The 24,983-nt window shown below is 41.1% G+C and overlaps 1 protein-coding gene across 1 annotated transcript; it reads left to right on the top strand.

The window, feature by feature from the left end:
• Positions 1-3,585: 3,585 nt before the first annotated feature.
• On the top strand, positions 3,586-24,528 carry TBC1D7 (TBC1 domain family member 7). The gene is made up of 9 exons (XM_069853625.1): positions 3,586-3,604; positions 6,601-6,699; positions 7,179-7,299; positions 8,017-8,097; positions 12,071-12,258; positions 15,204-15,341; positions 17,015-17,160; positions 23,410-23,539; positions 24,369-24,528. The coding sequence occupies exons 3-9, from the start codon at positions 7,188-7,190 to the stop codon at positions 24,453-24,455; spliced, it is 882 nt and encodes a 293-aa protein (XP_069709726.1). The 5' UTR covers positions 3,586-3,604; positions 6,601-6,699; positions 7,179-7,187; the 3' UTR covers positions 24,456-24,528.
• Positions 24,529-24,983: the final 455 nt, after the last annotated feature.

Raw genomic sequence — 24,983 nt, 5'->3', positions numbered from 1 at the left:
AGTCAAAAATGAGTAGTTACAAACGATAGAGATTTTACTAAATTTCAGTAGCTCTTTTTTGAACCTTGTGGTACCGGTTAGCTCCCAAGAGCACCAAAGATCTCTCATCCAGAACAAGGGCCACCTATCGACAGAAGGGATATTTGAGCTGAAGAAGCCAAAAATGACAAAAAATGGCACCAGCCTGCCACCTGCTGCTGTACAGAATTATTTCAAGAAACACATTTGCTAGGCGTTGCACTGACTCAACAAAAACCCTCCTGGGTGAACCGGATTCTACAAAAGCCTGTCCATTCCACAGCAGCTTGTTTTCCCCTTGGTATTTCAAAGGTGTTGGACAAGATTAAAATAATCGGGTAGCACTGTGCATTTGAAGATAGGTCACTCAACTCAGGAAGCTGTCACGGCGGGTTCTAGTATTTCCAAGTCATGATGTTGCTAACTCAGGTGTTCAATGATCTTGCTTACAATTTTCTGCTCCTGGAAAGGGACCGTGAGCCGAAAACTCAGTTCCTATTAAAAGTAGCTGTCCAGTCACAGAATCACAGAATCACTAGGTTGGAAAAGACCCACTGGATCATCGAGTCCAATCATTCCTATCAACCATTAAACCATGCCCCACAGCACCTCATCTACCCGTCCCTTAAACACCTCCAGGGATGGTGACTCAACCACCTCCCTGGGAAGCCTGTTCCACTGACTGATGACCCCTTCCGTAAAAATTTTTTTCCTAATGTCAAACCTGAATCTGCCCTGGAACAGCTTGAGGCCATTTCCTCTTGTCCTGTTCCCTGTCACTTGGGAGAACAGGCCAGCTCCCTCCTCTCTACAACCTCCTTTCAGGCAGCTGTAGAAAGCAATAAGGTCTCCCCTCAGCCTCCTCTTCTTCAGGCTAAACAACCCCAGCTCCCTCAGCCGCTCCTCGTAAGACTTGTTCTCCAGCCGCCTCACCAGCTCCATTGCTCTTCTCTGGACTCGCTCCAGAGCCTCAACATCCTTCTTGTGGTGAGGGGCCCAGAACTGAACACAGGATTCGAGGAGCGGTCTCACCAGTGGGTACAGAGGGAGAATAACCTCCCTAGACCTGCTGGTCACGCCGTTTCTGATACAATCCAAGATGCCATTGGCCTTCTTGGCCACCTGGGCACACTGCTGGCTCATGTTCAGTCGGCTGTCAACCAACACCCCCAGGTCCCTCTCCTCCAGGCAGCTTTCCAGCCAGACTTCTCCTAGTCTGTAGCACTGCACAGGGTTGTTGTGCCCCAAGTGCAGGACCCGGCATTTGGCCTTGTTAAACCTCATCCCATTGGACTCATCCCAGCGGTCCAGCCTGTTCAGATCCCTTTGCAGAGCCTCCCGACCCTCCAGTAGATCCACACTTCCACTCAGCTTAGTGTCATCTGCAAACTTGCTAAGGGTGCACTCAATGCCTTCACCCAGGTCATTGATAAAGACATCAAACAGGGCTGGACCCAGCACTGAGCCCTGGGGAACACCACTTCTGACCAGCCTCCAGCTGGAGTTAACTCCATTTCCCACCACTCTCTGGGCCCGGCCATCCAACCAGTTTTCCACCCAGGAGAGTGTGCGCCTGTCCAGGCCAGAGACTGACAGTTTCCGAAGCAGAATGCTGTGAGAAACTGTGTCAAAGGCTTTACTGAAGTCCAAGACAACCACATCCACAGCCTTTCCCTCATCCAGTAGCCAAGTCACTTTGTCATAGAAAGCAATCAGGTTAGTTTGGGAAGACCTGCCTTTCCTGAAGCTGTGTTGACTGGGCCTGATCACCTGGTTATCTTGCATGTGCTTGCATGTCCTTACAATTGTGTGGTTAAAGGCTGCCAAGATCTCAAAGATCTGAAAAAAAATGTCACCACCAACCACAAATAAAACCACACCATTAGTGTGATGTCCCATGGCTTTGGCAGCATGGGTTGAGTTTTTGCGTGTTGGCTTCCAACAGTGAGATCTAGGTCCTTTTATCTGCTTTGAGGGGCAGGAATTACAGCATCGAGTGCTTTGTTAACCTGTGCAGAGTAAATCTTGGTTTTGGACTTCCCAGAGATTATTCTAAATAAAATGTCCCTAGATGCGATAGTGGATGGAACAAAATGCTAAGCACACCAATTACAGCCCATGATGTGGTGCACGCAGTATCATGCTGCAATTAGTCATGGCCTCTGTGATAAGGGAAATAGTTATTTTCTTATCAATGAGCACCATCAGTGGATCTCATGCACCACTGTGCTTTCTGGATCACTGCTCTATATAATTCCACACTGGGTGCAGCCTGTTCTGACAAAAAGCTCAGACCTCTGGTGTAACTTTGAGACGGGTCAATGAGAGGTGCTGCTGTTCCTCTCTGGCAGGGTCACGGAGGGGGAGACAGCGCTGAGGATGATGGGTGGTGAGAATCATAAAACAGTTTGGTTTGGAAGAGACCTTAAAGATCATCCAGTTCCAACCCCCCTGCCATGAGCAGGGACACCTCCCACTATATCAGGCTGCTCTAGGCTCCATCCAACCTGGCCTTGAACACCTCCAGGGATGGGGCAGCCACAGCTTCCCTGGGCAACCTGTGCCAGTGCCTCACCACCCTCTGTGTGAACAAATTCCTCCTCATGTCTACTCTAAATCTGCCCCTCTCCAGTTTATACCCATTGTGCCTAGTCCTATCACTACAAACCTTTGTAAAAAGTCCCTTTCTAGCCTTCTTGTAGCCCCTTCAGGTACTGGGAGGTCACTATAAGATCACCTCGGAGCCTTCTCTCCTCCAGGCTGTACAACCCCAACTCTCTCAGCCTGTCCTCGTATGGGAGGTGCTCCAGCCCTCTGATCAACCTTGTTGCCCTCCTCTGGACCCGTTCCAACAGCTCCATATCCTTCTTTTGTTGAGGATTCCAGAACTGGACACAATACTGCAGATAAGTTCTCACAAGAGAGGAACAGAGGGGCGGAATCCCCTCCCTCGATCTGCTGGCCACGATTCTTTGGCTGTAGCCCGGGATACAGTTGACCTTCTGGGCTGCGAGTGCACATTGCTGGCTCGTATCACGCTGATCAATGAGAAGCTCTGACACGAGCAGTGCTGCTGTTTCCTTCCAGCAGTCCCCACTGCACCCAAAGCTGCCTGACGAAATGTGAAGGGCGAGGGGGGCCATAGCTGATACAAGAAATAGTTGCTATTACAAAAAGTGGAATATTTTTGATTTAAGGTATGGTAAAGTTTCATCAAAGTAACTGTATTTTTTCGGTTAGCGTGTTTTTTTCAGCGTTTTTCCAGACGTTGTTCGTTCTGTAACAGCTTCTTGTATTCAGCGTGATCAGATGTGTCTCCTCCTGTGCCCAGCCCTGCCTGCAGCCTTTCCCCGTCTCAAACGCAAGGTCCGCCAGAGCTGCCAGCTCCAAACAAAGCCGGCCGGGCCGAGGGCGTGACGGGGAGAACCGGGGAGGTGCGCAGCAGCCCTGGAGGACGGAGAAGCAGGAGAGACACCTCCCACCATCCCTGCTGGGGCGGGAGCAGCGCAGCCCCGCCCTCCCCCCGCCTCCCGGGCGGTGCCGGCGCCTGCGCCCTGATCGCCGCTCGGGGGCCGCTCGGCCTGCTGTAGGTTTCGGGGGCGGCGGGGGGCACGGGGGGTGGGTGGTTGTTACCTGCTGCGCTCTCATCCCCCCTCTTTCCCCAGCCCTCTGCCTTGGCTCCTGCCTCTCCGCAAGCCCCTCCATCCCATCCCGCCGACCCCCCCCGGGAGGGGACCCTGTGCATCCCCTTTCCATTGCATCCCCTTCCAGTGCATCCCCTTTCAGTGCATCCCTCCAGCGCATGCCTTCCAGCGCATCCCTCCAGCACATCCCCTTTCCAGCGCATCCCTCCAGCGCATCCCCTCCAGCACATCCCCTTTCCCGCGCATCCTCTCCAGTACATCACTTCCAGCACATCCCCTTCCAGCGCATCCCCTTCCAGCGCATCCCTCCAGCGCATCCCTCCAGTGCATCCCCTCCAGTGCATCCCTCCAGTGCATCCCCTTCCAGCGCACCCCCTCCAGTGTATTCCTTCCATCACATCCCCTCCATCGCATTCCTCCATTGCTTCCCCTTCCAGTGCATCCCCTTCTAGCACATCCCCTCCAGTGCATCCCCTCCAGCACACGCTCCCCTGTCAGCGCATCCCCTTCCATCACTTTCCAGTGCATCCCCTTCAGTGCATTCCCTGTCAGTGCTTCCCCTTCCAGTGTATCCCCTCCAGGTCATCCCCTCCTGGCTCTTTACTCAGTTACTTACGTTGCTTGGCTGCTGTTAAAAGTCACCCAGAGTGGAATTTATAATGAAAAGCGTTACTAAGGCTGAAAAACGTGTTCATCTTTGAAGACAGGATGCATTAATTGTTCTCTTTCATGTGGAACACTCCCAGTGAGCTGGCTAGAGGGACATGGTTTAGTGCAGGACAGGTTTAGTGAGGGACATTGCTCAGGGACGTGGTTTAATGGCAGATAGGAATGGTTGGACTCGATGATCTAAGAGGTCTTTTCACTTAGTGAAAGAGGTCTAATCACCTAGTGATTCTATGACTATGATTCTAGCGGTTTGTTTCCCATCCTTCCTTTTTCCAGTTTATTGACGATACCTGGAAAGGTTGGAGCATCGGTTGTTTCCCTGCATTAAAATATGTCACAGTTTAGCTCAGCTGCTGGAGACCAGTCACAAGTGGTGTCCCCCAGGGCTCAGTGCTGGGTTCAGTCCTATTCAATATCGTTATCAATGACCTGGATGAAGGCATTGAGTGCACTCTTGGTGGGTTTGCAGACGACATTAAGCTGGAAGTGTGGATCTGCTGGAGGGTAGGGAGGCTCTTCAAAGGGATCTGAACAGGCTGGACCGCTGGGCTGAGTCCAATGGCATGAGGTTTAACAAGGCCAAATGCCGGGTCCTGCACTTGGGGCACAACCACCCTATGCAGTGCTACAGACTAGAAGTCTGTCTAGAAAGCTGCCTAGAGGAGAGGGACCTGGGGGTGTTGGTTGACAGGGACTGAACATGAGCCAGCAGTGTGCCCAGGTGGCCAAGAAGGCCAATGGCATCTTGGCTTGTATCAGAAACGGCGTGACCAGCAGGTCCAGGGAGGTTATTTTCCCTCTGTACTTGGCACTGGTGAGACCGCTCCTCAAATCCTGTGTTCAGTTCTGGGCCCCTCACCACAAGAAGGATGTTGAGGCTCTGGAGCGAGTCCAGAGAAGAGCAACAAAGCTGGTGAAGGGGCTGGAGAACAGGCCTTATGAGGAACAGCTGAGAGAGCTGGGGTTGTTTAGCCTGGAGAAGAGGAGGCTGAGGAGAGACCTCATTGCTCTCTACAACTACCTGAAAGGACGTTGTAGAGAGGAGGGTGCTGGCCTCTTCTCCCAAGTGAAAGGGGACAGGACAAGAGGGAATGGCCTCAAGCTGTTCCAGGGCAGGTTCAGGTTCGACATTAGGAAAAGCTCTTTCACTGAAAGGGTCATCAGTCAGTGGAACAGGCTGTCCAGGGAGGTGGTTGTCACCTTCCCTGGAGGTGTTTAAAGGACAGGTAGATGAGGTACTTAAGGACATGGTTTAGTGGCAGATAGGAATGGGTGGACTCGATGATCCAAGAGGTCTTTTCCAACCTGGTGATTCTCTCATTCAAACCACAACAATATAGATCCTGTACTTGGGTGGACGGTGTTCCTCCTTTTTTCCACTGAATAAATAAAATGTACTGCTGGTATAGTGATAATTTAAAATTATTGAAATGGAATTCCTATCTTACAGAATGTCCTGTTTTTTCTTCAAGTGAGATTTATTGTTTCTGTTCTATGACTGTACTGTCCACAAGTGATATGGGCTAAATGTTGTCTAAATCACACATTTTAAATTCAGATTTAAAAACATTTTAAATACAGTTGAGGGTCTGTAGCATCATGAATCTGCTTATAGACAGAGCTGCAATGTAAATAGTCTGGTCACTGGACACTTAAATGCACAATGATAGTATTTGACTATCTCAGAAAGCATTAATCCTGTCCTTTGCTGTTTTATGTTTTTCTGTCTGGCCTTGGCCCTGATCCTACAAAGCAATAAAAGCGGACTTAATTTGAAACACAAATGGACCTAGCAGATATACAAAACCAAATATGTGCATTCTTTACAAAATTGTTATCTTTGTTTATGTCTGAAAATGCATTGCTCCTGGTGTGTACTTTGGTCAGCAAAGAAAATAAGAATGTAACTGAAAAAGCTTTTCACTGCATCATTCACCCACTACTCCTCAATCAAATTAATTTTCTCAGGATTTTGCTGCTGTTACTGGGCCTAAAAGTTAAGACTGTTTTTAGTCCTTTGAGTTACAAAATAGACCTTTCTCATATTTGCAAGCCTGCAGAGGAGAGAAAGTTGATATTTAGATATTTAGAAGGTTGAACTGAACTGTCAATTACATTTATTTTGAAACACAGAGTACTCACTGCATTTTACCATTGTTTCCAGTGTAGGGATCAGCATTTACTTCTCTTTAGTACTGGAATATCAAGCTCAATGCTGTGGCTGTTGCAGCACCTGATAACAATGTGAACATTTCATTCAAATCTGCAGCTTAAGAACAAACCTGTGTGCCTAGCCTTATTCTCTCCTGTCACTCCTGTGCTATTGAGGCCAGCGTTGGCTTGTCCTTGCTTCTGGTTACCTTCTCTGGTGAGTATGACACCTGATAATTTTACTTACCTGGGTAACAGCTGTACCTGATTAGGGTTTCTGTAGCCAAAGCTTTGTCAGACTCTTAAGTCTTTGGTTTTTTATATTGGTTTTGAAATACACTTTATCACATAAATGAATAAGTGTCTCTCCAGTGTTTGTTTCTTTTTCTTTGTTTCTTTGTTTTCAACTTTTTGAAAAGTAGTATGATTTACTACAAGGATAAAGTTTTTCTTAAATTGCTGGTTCTTGTTTGGAAATTGGATATCTTTAGGCTTTGTTTCGATTCAGTTATTTTTATGATTGTCTGTGTTAGCATATGATAAAAAAATCTTGGAAGATTTTAATATTCTATAGGATTTATTAATACTGTAGAAAAATAGGCAGTCAACTTTTATCAGTGTGCAAAAGTACTTCATGTTAACACAAGAGGAATGTGTTCTTGTAAGTCTTAAAGGGAATTACTGTTTCTCCAAAAGGAATCAATCATGGCTGATGACTCTCAGAGGAACTTTCGCTCAGTGTATTATGAAAAAGTGGGGTTTCGTGGTGTTGAAGAAAAGAAGTCATTGGAAATTCTGTTAAAAGATGACCGGCTGGGCAAGTTGATTTCATTGTTTCCTCTATTACTTTGGTGATTTGGGACTGTGAAGGGAATAATGGAAAATGTTTAGCTGCTGTGCTTAGTAGTCATTTAGGTTTTGCTTCTTTTGCCACTAATCTCTCAGTTATTACTACCAGTCCTTTGAGTTTGAAATATCCAAAAATCTGATTTTTAAAACTATTACAGATTTGCCTGCTAGCTTGCTCCTTTTTTAACTTTTGTCATCTCTGTGCCCAAGAAACTAAAAGCTTTTTAATAAAAGCAATTTTGATTTCAAATTGTATCATCTCATGCTGTTAATTCCATCTAACCTCAAAGCAATTTTGATTTTGTTATTGCCATTGGTCCCTGAGGAGAGCCACATCTCTAACAGAACAGAAAGTATTGTCCCTTTAACAAATCCCTTAATTTTTTTTTTTTTGACATAGCAGTGTGGTTTATAAAATGTCTGTAAAAATGATACTTTTTTTCCTGGTAGGGTAGTTTTATTGTAAATCAACACAAGGCATATATTTTTGAGAACTGTTGTGATTTCTAGAGCGCATCCTTTTCCCAGTCGAAGCTATGAAAACATTTGTTGATAATACGTGATGAAAGTGGGAATTTCAATCTGCAGCTAAGGGTTTGTCATACCGAGATCAGAGACACAAACCTATTTATAATTATGTTTAAATTTACCGTAATTTTTTTTGTTTCTCTTTGTTTCTCTACAGATATTGAGAAGCTTTGCACATTTAGTCAAAGGTTTCCTCTCCCATCCATGTATCGTATACTGGTGTGGAAAGTGCTTTTAGGTATGAAATAGAATGTCTGTGATCCTCTGTAGAAATAAGTATGTCAGAAGGAGTATTTTTTGCGGGTTTGTTTTGTTTTTTTTTTTGCTTTAGAGGGTTAATCACAGAATCACAGAATCACCACCAGGCTGGAAGAGACCCACCGGATCATCGAGTCCAACTGTTCCTATCAAACACTAAACCATGTCCCTCAGCACCTCGTCCACCCGTGCCTTAAACACCTCCAGGGAAGGTGACTCAACCACCTCCCTGGGCAGCCTGTTCCAGTGCCCAATGACCCTTTCTGTAAAGAATTTTTTCCTAACGTCCAGCCTAAACCTCCCCTGGCGGAGCTTGAGGCCATTCCCTCTTGTCCTGTCCCCTGTCACTTGGGAGAAGAGGCCAGCACCCTCCTCTCCACAACCTCCTTTCAGGTAGTTGTAGAGACATGGATTATTCTGTGTTACCTTGCAATACATGTTTAGCCTATTTTTGTTTCCACCTAGAATGCACAATGGCAATTACAAACCAATGTTCCGTGCCTGGTTTTTGAGTACTTTTGCTGAGGTCTATCTAGAAGAGAGTATTTCTATGTTTAACTTTGTAACACTATCCAAGTAAATTTCTAAAATGGATTTGAAAGGTGGATTATAAGCCACTGATATTTGATATTAATTTCCATTCCTGAAATAACAGAATAAGTTGAAGTAAAGCTGTGATTAAACTTAAAAAAACTGGACAAGGTATAGAATAGATGTTTATTCTAAAGAGAAGCCTTTGCATTCTATAAAATCCTGATTTCTTCTAGTTTTGCTTCTGGCTTTAAATTGTATTTGCCTTTAAAGAAGTTACGAGGCCAGAGATAAATAATGATATCCCTGGAAACTATAAAAAAAATCATAAATTGATTCCCTTCTCCTTGAACTGCACTAGTCAGATGACTAATTCAAAATACTAATGATTTTGCAGTAGCTGGTCAAGTGTGTTGGATTTCCTAGATGCGAGGTTGTGTCACTTGGAGGCAGGAGGGTTTGTGGAAGGTTTGGGAGTTCTGACCCTTACAAAGTATTTGGAGAGTTTCACTTAGAGTTGCTGCCTGTAGAGAAGCACCACCAAACTGGGTATGAAGGTACATTGTCTGAGTCTCTGGAAAAGAAATGTGATTTACCATACTGTTGGTGGTGGAGCATTGTGCCACTTTTGAAAAGCCTGTGTGTGGCTCCCATGCTCATTCTTCTATTGCCAGGGCTGAGCTGGCAGGAAGGGTGCTGATATCTGAAATATTTTGTCACAGAAAGACCAGCAGCATCAGTCTGCAGATTGGCTTGGGAGCTGCTGTGTTTTACTGTCTGTGAACTATCCTGCTTCTTCTTTGTCCTTTGGCTCTCCGGAATATGTGATACAGATCCCATATATATCTCTTATATGGAGACTGTGGCATGTGATTTAGAGGCAGGAAGATTGGTGACTCCTACCACAGAACGAGTATTTTACAAAACAGTTTTTCTTTGTTTTAGCATGTTTGTTTATCCGAGACTGTGCCATGATCTTGAACAATTTCTAAGTAAATGTCTTTTGTTTCCCTTCTTGGTGTCCATGTGCCACTACAGTGTCTGGAGTTTGAAATAATGTGTTGGAAAGTTTTGGCTGAGTTTTGAACAATCTCTTAATTTTTTTTTCTTTTTTTTTTTTCCCCTCCAATTTTCTAAATTTCAAAAATTGTGGCTTCATAATCCTGATGATTTGGATTTATAAACCATTATTTTGGGAGTGGTAGTAAATGAACAGTGTACAGGAGGTGCAAGATCTAATTATAAAACTTGAGGTTCTTGGCATTGATCATTGAACTAATAATCCTACTGGATAAAAGCCTCTGCCATTAGAGTACTAATTTTAGGATGAAAAGGATTCTTGTGCCCTGGGCCCTAGTGAAGTAGTCAGCATTCTTTAAAATATTAGTAGTAGGAAATATAGTGTAGAAAGCTTGGACAAGTGACTCAGTATGAGATCCTTCAGCCAAAATTATGATAGCAAAATACAGTCTCTTGGCAAATTTGTAGCTCACTGCAGAGCCAGTGGTCTACCTTTGGCAATTTTAGATAGGATGATTTGTGAATCGTGTGATAACACAAAGCACCTTCCGAGTTAACTGTACAGAAAATGATATTGATTTTTTTTAAGGATTTTGTATTTTAAACCCAGAGTGATTTGTTTCAAGTACACATACTGTACTTGATCCAAGGAGGATCATTCTGTATCCTCCTTGGGTGAACAGAGGTAGAAGGACTTTTCCTTTGCTGCATCTCTGTGTTAATGCTCATTAGAAAAGTAGTACTCAGGAGAGTAATGCGAAGTATATCTCCCTACGTGATTGGAACAACAGCTCAGTCCATTTCTGGTGGGAGGTGTAACATCTCCTGTAAATAATAGTTTAACAAAAGGGATTCTGTCCTGTCAGCAGAATTATCTCAAACATATACCAAGACTCAGTGCTGTTCCAGGTTGCACGGTATGTCAGCAATGTCTCTGTTAGCTTCTTGTTCAAGTATGACTTCCTGTTCATGATGATTTCTAGACATACCTGTGTTGTTTAAGCTTCTTTTCTGTCCACCTTAAATTTTCTTCTGTCTTTGGGGAAAACAGTTGGCAGCATGTCATGGTGTTGACTCCGTGCATAATGTGAAAAGTGTCTTGCTCTATCCCAGCTCTTGAAATGCAGACAGGTTTGTAGTTGGAAAATAAAAGATAATTTTCTCTCTGTTGTGCTTATTACTAGAACTCAACCTTTTTGTGGTTTGACACTTGGCAGGAATTCGTTTTTCTTTAAACGAGGTATAAAAGCAGCAGTTAGCCTGTTCCAGAGTTGATTAGTGAGAATACTTTGTTCTCCTGGGTTTATACGGTGGGAAGAATTCTGCTCCACTAGTGATAGGGAAGTGGCATTATTTTGTTTGGGTTTGGGTAAGATGTTATTTCTGTTGAAACCTATGAGAGTTTTGTTGTGAACATCAGTGCGTAGCAAGATTAAGTCTTGAGCGAGGTGAAGGATGGAGTGAATTTTTGAACATCTCTTCTGGAGATTGTGAACTGTTTTTCTCTGCCTCTACTTAGATGCTTTCTCTCCCTTTTTTAAGTTTTCCTCCTAGGAAACTAGAACAAATACTTGTGTTGTGCTAAGGAAATAAAAACCTTTACTTTGCAAATGGTTTGGGTGATATTCTTGAGTTTTAATCTGTAACCGATTCAAGCTATGTAATTAATTTTGTTTCTGAATGTTGTTTTTGAGAGGATGACTTTAGGATACAGTGAGTAAAGAATTTTCTGGCAGAAATCTAACAGTAAATAATACTGGAATGTACAGTGTCTTTGCATTAGTTGATTGCATGTGTATATACTCTGATCATCTCAGACGAAGTATAGAATTTGAGAATGTGAACAACTAATCTATATAAAAATCTGCATCCACTTTGTTTTCACAATAAATGGAAGCTGCACAAGTAGTGCTGTATTAAAAACAACAGGTAGGTATAAACAACTAACAATTAGATTCATAATGTAAAAATGAAGGTAGGTTGTTGGAGAATAAACCAATTAAATTCTTTTTCATCTATCACAACAATGACATATTTTATTGGCACACTGATGTAGTATACAAAAGAGTAAGCATTCATTTGCTGAAAACCTTGTAGAAGAGCTTGAGAAACAATAGCCTAAGGGTAGATTTTGCCTATGCTTAGTTAACGTATGAATTCTGTTTTTATAAATGTAGTGCTGAAGTGCTTTAATGGTCCATGGACTTCCAGTTTTGTAGAATTTTCTCCCTCTATTTGACTCAGTTTATGAACAAACTGCAGTGCCAGATCCTACATTTCTGTAGTAGAAATTGAATTTAGGCAGATCTCTTGGAAAGAGAGTTTGAGTAATCTGGTTTTTCTCTTTACAGTTACTTATTTTGGATTTTTTAAAAAAATTATTCTATTTTATTTTTTTTTAGGAATTATTCCTCCTCATCATGAATCTCATGCTTTGGTGATGAAGTACCGGAAGGAGCAGTACTGGGATATACACCATGCTCTTCATGTAATTCGTTTTATTAATGACTCTACCCCACAGGTAGAAGTTTTCCTCCGCATCCATCAACTGGAGTCAGGAAAATTGCCTCGAAACTCTGCTTTCCCATTGGTCAGTTGTGATTTTAACAGTCTCTTAAATACAGTATTTTTTTAACTTCAAGCTATAAACCTGTGAGAAACTGAACTGCAAGAGCTCCACAAATGCATGTAGGTAGAAAAAGTAAAGTGAATAGAAAGCAGGGAAGTGCTAGTATAGAATAATGAATTTTAGTCAAAGTGCTTTTCTCTTTATCTTCCTGTAAGTCCTTATATAAGATTTTATGCCTTAAAATCTCTTTTGTCTGTTTTCCATATGAGGATTCAAGCCTTTTATACTCTACTACACTTCAGTTTCTTTATATCACTGAAATGAAAATGACGTGATCTTGTTGGAGCTCATAGATTCTTAAGGTCCTGGAACAAGGATAATTCAGAGCTAGTAAAAGCAGTGATTTATTGCAAATTATATGGTATATTTAAATTATTTGTTTACTGACGCCCTCCTTCATCAGTTAGTCTGAACTGATCCAGGCTTCTGTCAGGTAATGCATGTACTCTGTAGTTTACAGTGTGCTTGCGTAGAGGTAAATGAGTCTATATTTTGATGACAAGTCTATAATAATAAATTATGAAATTATAAAATCTATAATAATGAATTATAGACTGTATGATAATAAAAGCAAGATATGGATCATAAGTATAAGCCTCTATGAAAGGAGGCGATGAAAGGAGCCATGGGACTTTCTGAAGTGGATTTTATCCCATATTTAATGTTACTTATCTATGTCCACTTTATCCCAGCTTATTCATGTCGAATTTTGTTATTACAGATGAAAAATAACAGAAGAACTTAAAAAAAAAAGTTAAAAAATGAAAAAATATTAAACAAAGCTAACATGGAAAATTCAGTAGTATTTTTGACTGGATGATTATATACAACATTCTTTTGTCTGAGGAGGGGAGAGTATTTTGTGCTTAGGAGTGTGGCTCTCCTACCCTGCAAGTTTCCTATAGAGAAATTTCCTTAATCTTGGCACATGACCGAGTGCACTGAAAATTCATCCCTTCTAGAGCAGTATTGCTTTCTGAGCAAGTATTTTGTCGGTGCATCCCAGAGCACAAGCTGCTCTCAATATTGCGATGGCCTTTCACAGAGTTGGTGTTTAGCAGATCCACAGTTATTAGTCCTGCAACTTAGGTTTGTTTTGCTGCAGAAAGCATTTGGTCTCTTTTTGAGAGCCTGTTCTCAGTACAGTATTAGTCCCCTTAAACTTGTAAGAGGTTACTGCTTGACAGTAGTACAGATGTTTTATTGTGGAGACAGAGGGGTATAAAGATGATGTTGGATTAGTATAAATATTTTGAAATAATTGAGTCACAAATCACAGAAGTCTGCTGAGTATGTTTTGTGCATCTGAAGGGCATGTGAGTCTATTGCAGCAGTCGATGTAGCAGAGTCATATCCCAGTAGTATTTAGACTATCCACGTGTTTTGCGTGAGTTGCAAAAGCCTGTGATACTACAGCTTATTGCTCCTGGTGGTTACAGTAGATCAGACTGTGGGAACTTATCTGGCTTGTTACCCTGCCTCCTAAAGTAGCCAGTATTGGGTGTAAGGAACACTGTAAGACATTGGGCAAATGTAGCGCCTTTCCATGTTGCATCTTCCCAGTTTAAACACTTCCTGAGCTAGCTGTTGGCATGAGGTCTAGCTGCTTTAGAGTCAGTTCGTCTCCACCTACTCTATGACCTGCTGTCAACCATTAACTGTAGTGTAGGCATGCTGATGCTTCTGATCATGTGTTGTGGGGAATAAGATACTTGTCACCTGGAAAAGGTATTTATTTGTCTCTAGGAAGATTTCTGTACCCTCATCTGGAGTACTGTGTCCTCATCTGGAGTACTGTCCAGTTCTGGAATCCTCAACATAAGAAAGATATGGAGTTGTTGGAACGGGTCCAGAGGAGGGCTGCAAAGATGATCAGAGGGCTGGAGGACCTTCCATATGAGGACAGGCTGAGAGAGTTGGGCTTGTTCAACCTGGAGAAGAGAAGATTCTAAGGAGACCTTATAGCAACCTCCCAGTACCTGAAGGGGCTACAAGAAAGCTGAGGAGGGACTGTTTATAAAGGCTTGTAGTGATAGGACTAGGGGGAATGGGTATAAATTGGACAGGGGCAGATTTAGCTAGACATAAGGAGGAATCTCTTCACTGTGAGAGTGGTGACCCACTGGCATAGGTTGCCCAGGGAAGTTGTGGCTGCCCCATCCCTGGAGGTGTTCAAGGCCAGGTTGGATGGGGCTTTGGGCAGCCCATTGCAGGGGAGGTGGAGCTAGGTATCTTTAAGGTCCCTTCCAACCAAACTATTCTATGATTCTATGACTGTGTTATCTTTTTCAGTAACAAACAGACATGACAAAGGTGTTCAATGGGCCTGTCCAGACCCTTAGCAAGGAATAGGATGAAATATGCTCAAGGCCAGGTTGGATGGGGCTTTGGGCAGCCCATTGCAGGGGAGGTGGAGCTAGGTATCTTTAAGGTCCCTTCCAACCAAACTATTCTATGATTCTATGACTGTGTTATCTTTTTCAGTAACAAACAGACATGACAAAGGTGTTCAATGGGCCTGTCCAGACCCTTAGCAAGGAATAGGATGAAATATGCTGCCACTGTGCAGTATAAAAATGTGGGGCATAGAAGTAGGATTGTTGCTACCTTATTAGGATGTGATATTTTCTCATATGAGAACATCTGAGAACTTGGAATCGGAGTTCTTCCGAACTCGTGTTGTATGTTTTGGTTTTAAAAGCAAGACAAGTCGTATTTGTTCTGCTTTAGTAGATATCCCTCACCATAGTGCAGCTGCTGCCTGATGGAATCCTCAACATAAGAACGTGCTCTTTGTGTACATTGATTCCAGTTTGTTTTCCCACATAGCAGAGAAAAGAAATATAAGAATAATTCAGACAGTCCAGTACTTCTGCCTAGTTGAGTTTTTTGATTTTCCTTTCCAGGAACCTGAAGATGAAGTGTTTCTTGCTATTGCTAAAGCAATGGAGGAAATGGTGGAGGATCCTATAGAATGCTATTGGCTTGTCAGTTGCTTTGTGAATCAGCTGAACAGCAAGCACAAAGATTCGTTGCAACAGCTGGTAAGGAAAAAAACACTTCCTTTTTTCTTGATGAGGAGAGCCAGTCATAGAAAGCATTAATATATGGAGACAACTGCAACATCAGAGGTGACATCCTTGGATTCTTTTCCACCAGCTGTTCTCAGGAAACAGGAGTGATTTTTGTATTGTGATTGTGCTGTCCTGTAGGACGCTTTGTCTGGCCTAACATTACAGATTTTTTGTTTCATACGTGGTAGTTTTCAATTACATCTTATTTTCTTTTTAGTTTAGCTAAAGCTTACATTGTATCTAGTTGAATCCCATTTCTCAAAAATTGGTCACTCAAGAGTTTTATTTATTTTAAGCAGTTAAAAATGTGGCAAAGTTAAGAACATCTTGATGTATGTCTGCTACTTTTTAGGCTGCATCTCTGGCATCCATATGCTGCTCATTGCAGGATAGACAAAGCACAATTGTTTTGCTTCATAAATCGAGCAGGGTGGTATGTCTTCAGAAAAACAGTATGTTGCAAATTAAGCTGTAATAAAAAGTGGAATAGAGTTCTTTTGGCAGTGATCGTTTAAATTATCTCATATAATATTAATTCTGGATTTCTATCTTACTGGTTTATAAAATTAAAATATAATTGTAAAGAAAATGCATACTTGTGAAAATTACAAAAGCTGTTGTAATTCTTCAAATAGTCTTAATTGATAAGAAACTTAGTTAACAATATCCACTGAGGTAAATGTATCAGAGTATCTGTGCACTAGCAATCACTAAATGAAAATTTATGGCATAAAATTATGCATGTTCTTTGTTTATTATTATTTTGGAAATAAGAAATACTTCTAAAACTTCCTATTGCTGGAAGGCACATTCAACTATGCCAGTTTCTATAATTCCTTTCAAGGAACAGAGGAGCATTTTTAAAGAAAATGTGCTCTCACCACATAGAGCGTGCCGAGCATCTCCCTCCCTAAGGTTTTGTTTTAAGATGAACATTGAACCAAGTCTCGGGATGTTAGAAAATGGACTAAGGAAGTGTTTTCTCCTTTTGACCGCTGAAGTCATTAGCTGTTTACCTAATTATGACAAAAAGCATAACAGTGCTCCTGAATTTATGAACATGTGTGTTGTGATACATTAGAATTCAAACAAAATTAGAATTCTCTGCATTTTTATGTGGACGATTATCCACATGTTTGTGCTCCTAAAGACTGTTTTTTTAAACAAGAAATCAACATCCAGCTTATTATGTTGCACAGGGATTTGCTCTCAAAATTGATTTTCTGGGTGTGTAGGTTGTGTGCATTGTGTATAGATTTTTATTTTTGATGTGTGCTAAGGAGATTAGGTTTGAGGTGAATGGAACTCAATTTTTCTTGTGAAAGTAGCAGTAATTAGTGCACGTTTAATCTTTGTATTGCCTTAAGCTCTGAAACACCTTCTCGCATTAGGGAATACTGCTTATTTTGGAAGCTCTGCTAGTGATCAGCAATTTAAGGAACCTGAGGTTGTTTCTTTAGTTAGGTACTTAATTAGCTAATTGCAAAAAACCAACACCACTTTTATTATATTTTGGAACATGACATTCTTGGTTAAAACAGTGCAAGTTCATTATTTTAACATGTTATTGTATGCTGATTGAATTTTTAAGACATTTCTTGTCTGACAGTGTGTTACCTAAAGTTTTCCAATTACTTTCTCAGCCAAAAATTCTGGAGCAGTATTTGAACATTGAAGATAACAGACTCCTGATGCATCTGAAAGCATGTGCTGCAATGAGCAAACTGCCATATAATCTTTGGTTTAAAAAGTGTTTTGCAGGCTGTTTACCTGAGTCCAGTTTACAGAGGCAAGTTCTCTTTTTGTTCTTTTTGTTTCTAATTACATAGTAATGTTTGTCATCACTAGCAGGCAAGGAGCTTTCCTTACTTTATCTGTAAGATTGTGGAGTTAACTTTATTGTTAACTTGGAAATGATAGAATTGGATTTGATTCCACTTGGTACTGATGCAAGATAATCTCTGTGATCATTTCTTGCATTCAAATTAAAAAAGAACGGTGTTAAATATAGTGGCTGATTCTGTTAGGCACTTAATGCCTCCTAGGATTTGAAACTTCACATTCCCTCTAAGTGATAGATAGCTGAATTGTAGTCAGTTTTCAGGTTTTTATCCTTGCTTAGAGAGTGATTATAATACTGTGTTTTCATTAGATGATAAAGATTTTGTGAATACATACTGGTTTTAGCTGGGATAGAGTTAAATTTCTTAATAGTAGGTGGAGGTTGGCAGGGAGGTCGCTGGGTATCAGTTGGTGATTGGGCAGTTGTTTTCATTTGCATCACTTGTCTTTCTTGGGTTTTATTTTCCTCTCCATTATTTTTTCCTTACTTATTACACTTCCTTACATTATTATTATTCCTTTTTAATTATTAAACTGTTTCTATCTAAACCTGTGAGATTCTTTCTCACTTTTACCCCTCTGAATCTTACCCCATCCCATGGTACAGGGGCCAGGGATTGAGTGAGCAGCTGTGTGGTGCTTAGTTGCTGGCTGGGATTAAACCATGACAGAATGTTTATTTTAAAATATACTAGGGCAGGTTGAGTATTACAAAGTTAATGAAATATAGTGCATTATATCAGGATTCTACATTTAGAAATAGGTTGTCTAGCTTTTAAATGGGGAAAATTCTTGTGCATGACACTTCACTGAAGGGCTTTTGATATGAAGCTTGCATGATTTCTCTGGTTTTGCTGCCTGAGAGCTCCTGGAAAGCAGAAAATTCAAATGAGATGTAGAGAAGCTTATCCTTTCTGCATTAACAAGAGTTGCTAACAGCTGAGCAGGAAGTGGCACAAAGAAAACAATGGTTTCATTTTCAGCTGCCTGAAAACTTTGAGAAGTAACAAGATTCAGGGGAAAGTTTGCTCCAGCACCTCCATGCCTTCAGTAGCCAGTATAGGAACCGAATGTGGAAAGAGAGTGCTTTGTAGAAGATGTTTTACTGTGGTAAAGTTGATCATAATCTAAATAGCAAAAGCAATCTTCCTTGTTTATCTGGGACTTCACGTTTCATGCATGGAATGTGAAGCTGTTTTTAAGAATGTTCTGTTTACCTTTATGAAAACAAGAGAGGTTTAGGGAACAAGCTGTAAGACTAAAAGTCATGCTCTCTAGTCTTGCTGTACCATGGTGTTTGAAGTTCTGTATGTTTTACAGTTAGCAAGAATATGTCTCAGAGGAATAATTTTTTTGAACCAAACCCAAAGGATTTCGTAGTAGACCTTCAGGTGATATGTTATTAATTGTTACATGGCAGGTTCTTTTCATCAAGCACCTATAAGGCTCTGGAGTAGTCATATCTGTGTAGAGTTTGTGCATGATGTGGTGGTTAAAAGCTTTTACTACTTTAATAATTTTTACAGAAATTATCTAAGCATGTATAAAATGTATGTTACATCCTCAAAAACAATTGAGCATATATGGTATGCTGGCATCTCTGTTTCACATTTGCATTTGTAGGTTATTTTAAGCAGATAGTCATTGACCTTGTTTCATTGTGCTTTCTCTCTATGAAGCTTAATGCCTCAAAAGTTAAAATACTGTCAGTAGAAATGACTGCTCCACCTGATACTTGCCAGACTCTTCAGGCCTTTTTTTCTGCCGGCTTCTGTGATCTGAAGTAGCCTTTGCAGGCTAATGGATTAGGAACCTCTTTGCATGTCTTCTAGGAGATATTTTTATTTAAAGCTTATGTTGTTTAATTTTACTACTAGCTCTTATGGCTGAGAACTAGAGCTGAAAGAGGAATTTGCATCAGAGCAGTTTTGCTGTTGGAAGATTCCAGTTGTTTTTTAAAAATTCTGTTGAAAATTGAATGTTTTATGGAGCTGTGTCATCTTGATAGTGTAAAAGAAAAAATCTAGATGAATTTTTATGTCATATTTCATCTTGTCAGAATCTTTAATTTCAAAGTTCTACCATTTTAGATCAGTTAATTTATATGAAATACTATGTCTAATTAGTGTGCTGTTTAGCATTCTTGTATGCTGTTTTACTTTATGGAAATGTAGTATTGGGTTGACCTGTAATTTTTTAAATACCTTTTTTAAAAAAAAATCATGGAAAAAGTCAAAATATTGGCTTTTTATATCACTCTGGAGTAAAACCAATTTTCAGTGTTGGTACTTCTAACAGCACAGCAATCCCTTTTCCCAACAGTTCTTGTGGGAACGTGATAAAAGTGCACTTTTTCTTGCCAGTTTAGGTTTCTGAATTATTCAGTTTTAATCATAACGGCCTCATTTGCCAAGGAAATAACATACTTCATGGGCAGCATGTGACAGATGAACTTAATTAATGCTTGGAGATTCAGTTTGGTTTAGAATCTAGAAGCTTGAATGCTTATCTGAAATGTACCTAAATGGCAGTGTTGGAACTGCTGAGAACTGAAAACGGGTCTTCAATTCTCCTGTGAGTTTTACTTACTTTTTTGTCAAGTGAGAGATGATCTGAGCTCAGTCTTTCATAATTTAATTTAACTTAAGATTTAACACTGTATTTCTTAGAGAGGCTGCTTGCTTCCTGTAAATTGTAGCCTTCTCTGCTAGGCAGCTAAATCTAAATTACATGGTTTTCCTTTTTTTCCTCTAAGGTATACAAGATTTGTATATGCAATGCAGAAATTTTATCCAATAACATTGAGATTGATTTGTGTAATACTAGCCTCAGTCCTGGCCAGCACTGTTATTCAGTGTAACTACTGTTTTATAGCCCACCTCTGTTTGTACCACAGGTAAAATTCATGCATCCATTTAATTTTAGTGAGCTTGGAAAATATATATAGACATGTTTCATGCAGAAATTTTTCCTTTGAGCTTATGTAGTGTCTTTGCCCTAACACACCTGACATGTGACAAGCTTCCTAACAAACTTCTTAAAGGTGCCACACTGGTAGAAGAGAGCAGCAGACTGGCCATTCCAAAGGCACTGTATCCTCAGGGCTGGAATGTATCCTGCCTGGAATGTAGACTGGGCGCATCCTCGAACATGAACCAACCTGTAGCACAGGCTCAAGAGGAACAGAAAGGCTTACTCGCCTGTAAAACAGGGAGAGAACTGGATCCCACCTTTGTTTTTGTGCTCGCCGTTGCCCTACTTGCTCAAATTCTGCAACAGCATGTCTGGTCATCTGTTTAGTAAGCCCCATGCTTGGAGAGCTCTCAGATGGTGTTGGGTAGACCCTCAGCTGGAGAGCCCTGCTGTTAAAGCACAGTGTCATTAGCAGGGCTATAATAGCTGATGGAGTGGTGTTAGATTATTAGCCTCTGGTCACTTGGTTGTGGCAAACTATTGGGCAGTTCTCCTGAAATCTTATGAGTGCCTCTCAAACTGCCACTACCTCATATATTAATATATGGCTTCTGTAGTTTTACGTTTGTGATCTCTGTGTCCTGCATACATTGCATCTAGTGGCTAAAATATAAGTAATTTCTTAACAGACACAGTGACATAGAAGAATTATGAAAAATGCCTTACATTTTACTATGGAGTGAGTGAGCGTAAGATGGTGCATGTGGTCTCCTGCTGTAGAGAACCTCAAGTCTCTTTGCCTTTGTGTTAATAACTGAGCTGTTTCCCAGCTCTGGAGACAGATGGGCACAAGATCACAGCATGACATCAGGATGAGACTTGTGCAGCATGCCCCTCCACACCCAGTTGACCTTGGAAGAACACCCCAAACTACAGGCAAAGGAGCAAGCATTGGTTCTCTTTAAACACCTTTGGCCTTGGTGACTGGAGGACAAGAACCAGGGAGTAAGGTTGAGTGTGCTTCCGCTGCAGCTTAGGGGGAAAAGCTGTGACAGTAATGATTATACTTCAGAAGAAGAGAGAGCAGCAATGCTGTGATGCTTTTCTATACTACTGCTTGAGGAACCTCAGAAACCGTCTTAAGGATGCGGTGCCTTCGCACATGGGCACACACAGAGAAAGTCATGTCATGTCTACAGGAAAAGCTTAGTGAAACGTAAATGGCTTCATTTGCATAGTCCTTGGTATACTCTTTACCTTCATAGCTACCTGTTTCTTTTTATTTTTCTTTGTGGTTGTTACTACTATTTCACCGTTCATGAAATACCTACAAGAGTGCTCCTGTGGTTAGCTGGGTACTGTTACATTACACAGAGGACGATAGTCACAAAAACCTTACTGAATTCAGTGTATACTTTCTTTTTCAGCATTCCTGAGTAGGACTATAGACACAGTTGCCTGATGTTTCTATACCTTTTACCCATCTCTAGGAGTATCAAAAAATGAGGGAAAAGTCACAATCTCTTCCTTCACAGCGCAAAATGTAAGCACCATGTAACAGCAGTAACTGTTCCATATTAGTAGTTATGAAAGCTTTTGACAAAGAAGCACAGAAGGGTTGAGGTTAGCAGGGACCTCTGGAGGTCACCTGGTCCCGCCAGTCCCCCTGCTCAAGTAGGGTCCCCTGAAGCCAGTTGACCAGAACTGTTCAGACAGCTTTTGAATGTCTTCAAGGAAGGAGACTGCCTCCTCTCCAGGCAACCTCTGCCAGTGCTCGGTCACCCTCGCAGTGTAAAAGTGTTTCCTGATCAGAAGGATTCTCCCGTGTTTCAGTTTGTGCCCTTTGCCTCTAGTCCTGTCACTGGGCACCACTAGAAAGGGTCTGTCTCCGTCCTCTTTGTACCCTCCTTTCTGGTATTTATATACATAGATGAGATTCCCCCTGAGCCTTTTCTTTTCCAGGCTGAATGGTCTCAGCTCTCTCAGCCTTTCCTTGTAGGAGAGATGCTCCAATCCCTTCATCATCTTCATGGCTCTTTGTTGGACTCGCACTTCTTAATTCATTGTTTAAAGGTGTGATACCTACCCTTCAATTCATCCGTCAAAGTTCATGCTATGCCTGTGTTGTATTCTCCTGGCATTCCTGGCAGAAGGGCAAGTTCTTCTGAGAGAGAAGGTCATATAAAAATTGAGTTATCCTTGGAAGAGGCATACCCATAGATCCAGGTTTATAGGTGAGCTGCAGAAGATGTTTTCCAATTAGTGTTACTGTATTCAGGGATTATGGAGGATAGTATATTATCTTTGTCCTCTGTTTTAATTTGGAAGGAGAAACACTTCTAACAATTCCCCAGAAAAAGCTGGAACAGTAATCCTCAGAAAGTCTTTCTGACACAGCTCTCAAAATTCAAGAACTAAAAATAATATAAACCCATAAAAGCTGCCATCTGACAGATGGTTTCACACTGGTTTTGGATTGTTGTTCATCCCGAGTCTGTTGAGTTGGGCCTGAGATAGAGCTGCTGGCTGAAGGATGATTTCAAATTGCTGCAGGCTGTTTCAGGAGTGTGGGTCTCTTTTAATAGTGATAAAAGTTCTGTTGCTAAAGTACTTGCAGACTTTGGGGGTCTGCCCTTCAGATTTTACGAAAACTTTGAGGTCCACGTACAGTTTTGTACAAGTGATAGGAGTGCTTAGGTAATTCTGAGAAAGTGTGCACAGTAGGATGGATGGAAAGACTTAATAGTTGTTCTTTGTGTCTAATTTAAACACCACGGATTATATCCTGCTTAACATCGTATTTGTGTCTCACACAGCAGGTGACCTGGAATAGTTAGCTTGAGATGTAGTAGTTAGGTATTACATCCTTCTGAATTTTTCAGCTACTTAACTGTTTGAAGAATGTCTTTATTAGGCATGTAAGTAGAGCTTGTTTTCTTTTTTGCACTAGGAAAAAATTCTCACCTTTACCAGACACTGTAGAGCAGTTGTCACAGTGCAGGGTATTAAAACAAGATTTGGTTTTTGTATTTGATTTTGTAAACAGTTCAATTTCTGAACAAGAACACTCCGTGTCACTACATTACTGCTTGCCATCTCTCTGTACAGATTTTGGAGTTGATGAAATGCCTTTTATTTAACCTGACCTGAATAATTCAATACATTGCTGTTATTCAGAAATATAATCTGAAAAAAGGTGTTTGTACGAAGACTGTTCTAGTAGATAAAATAGCAGATAAGCACTACAATAGTGTTTAGTCATTCCTTTTTTTGTTTCTTGTAGAGTTTGGGACAAAGTTATTAGTGGGTCCTGCAAGATTCTCGTTTTTGTTGCTGTGGAGATATTATTAACCTTTAAAATGAAGATAATAACACTGAATACTGCAGAAAAGATCACACAGTTTTTGGAAAATGTAAGTACTCTGTTGTGCTTTTCGTTACCTTTCATGGTTTATAAAAGTGTATTTCAGCATTAAAGTATGCTAATTGCAAACGTGCTATAAGATACTTCTGCCTTACTGGCTGAGAATACTGTGGTATTATCAAAGTGAAGAGAGAATGCGCAGGGATGAGAAAAATAGGTTTTTCTATCAGGAGATATGGCTTTCATAGAATGAAATGATTTTTTGGCTTTGGGGAATGTTATCTATGTTTGCACACATTTGTCAATATTCCCCTGATACTGAGGGGCTTTCTGTGAAAGTAAGTACAGGCAAGGTTAGGTTAATTTTTCTAGAAGCATGTTACAGGGTTGGTTTCTGGCATCTTTTTAGCTCCTTGCCTGAGTGTGAATCTGTAGATTCATGGTGTGTTTTCTGTTGATGTAAGGATGGGATCGCGAACCTGACCCTGAACTTCCCTTCCGTGAATAGTAAGGAACGTCACAGCAGGGCTGTAGGATCCCGATGTAACCTCGGTTAGTTAAATTAGGTACATTTGTGGTCATGGATGGCCAGTATGAGTTCTACTAGATGTCAGATTAGGGATGTGTGAAGTGTGAGATGCCTGGGTGGTTACCTTTCATTTTGTAAATACAAGACTTTGTCTAAAGCATGGAGGTAATATGGCACATGTAAATAAAGACAAAGTGGTGGTGGGATGGCAGGGCAGGGAGATGGGATTCTAGTTTTGTTTTCTTTTTTATAAAGAGATAAAATCTGTCTGTAAATTAAAAATCTTTATTTTAAACAAAACAGTCCAAATGACGTATTCTGACAAACATCTTGCCCTGATCTTTTGTAGATTCCTCAAGATAACACCGATGCTATTGTCAGCAAAGCTGTTGATCTGTGGCGCACACACTGTGGGACTCCAGCACACTCAGTCTGAGAACTTTTTTTGCTTATGACAACTTGGGAGTGGGGAAAGACATTTGAAAAGACATTATACCACTCTTCTTCCATCCTAGTGTGATGTTCCTCATTACTTCTCCTGTGTGAGATCCTGTTAAAGTGGCTGATAGAGTAGTGATAAATATGTGACTATTTTTCAATAAATACAGGTGGAATGAAGATAACTTAGTGGCTGTGTGATCATGTCCAGAGTGTTTCTTGGCCACCCAGCTACACTATTGTGGTTGCCTAGTGTGCTCTCTGTCCTTTGGGGGTGTAAATCTAACTCTTGAATCAAGGTAAATATACTTGTAATTTAAAAATGTTTTTGTATGCCAGGTTATACTTGACATGACTAGTTACTACTTTGAGATGCGTTTAAGGTGAATTTTACTGAATTTTAGTCTGCTGGAACTCTTTGGTGAACAAGCATGCCTTTGCTGGAAATGTACATATGCTCTATTAATTCTGTAAATTTTCAAGTAGATGTTCTGTAAGAGGCATCACAAGTTTGAGGTAAAGGATA

Source organism: Phaenicophaeus curvirostris, chromosome 3 (genome assembly GCF_032191515.1).
Source record: "Phaenicophaeus curvirostris isolate KB17595 chromosome 3, BPBGC_Pcur_1.0, whole genome shotgun sequence".
NCBI classification, from domain to species: domain Eukaryota; kingdom Metazoa; phylum Chordata; class Aves; order Cuculiformes; family Cuculidae; genus Phaenicophaeus; species Phaenicophaeus curvirostris.
This window is presented reverse-complemented; position numbering and strand designations above follow the sequence as displayed.

Bases quoted from the DNA above. Each gene is read 5' to 3' on its own strand.
- TBC1D7 (XM_069853625.1), top strand. From the start codon at position 7,188: ATGGCTGATGACTCTCAGAGGAACTTTCGCTCAGTGTATTATGAAAAA. The intron at 8,098-12,070 runs GTATGAAATAGA...ATTTTTTTTTAG, and splicing joins GGTGTGGAAAGTGCTTTTAG to GAATTATTCCTCCTCATCAT. The intron at 12,259-15,203 runs GTCAGTTGTGAT...TTTCCTTTCCAG, and splicing joins GAAACTCTGCTTTCCCATTG to GAACCTGAAGATGAAGTGTT.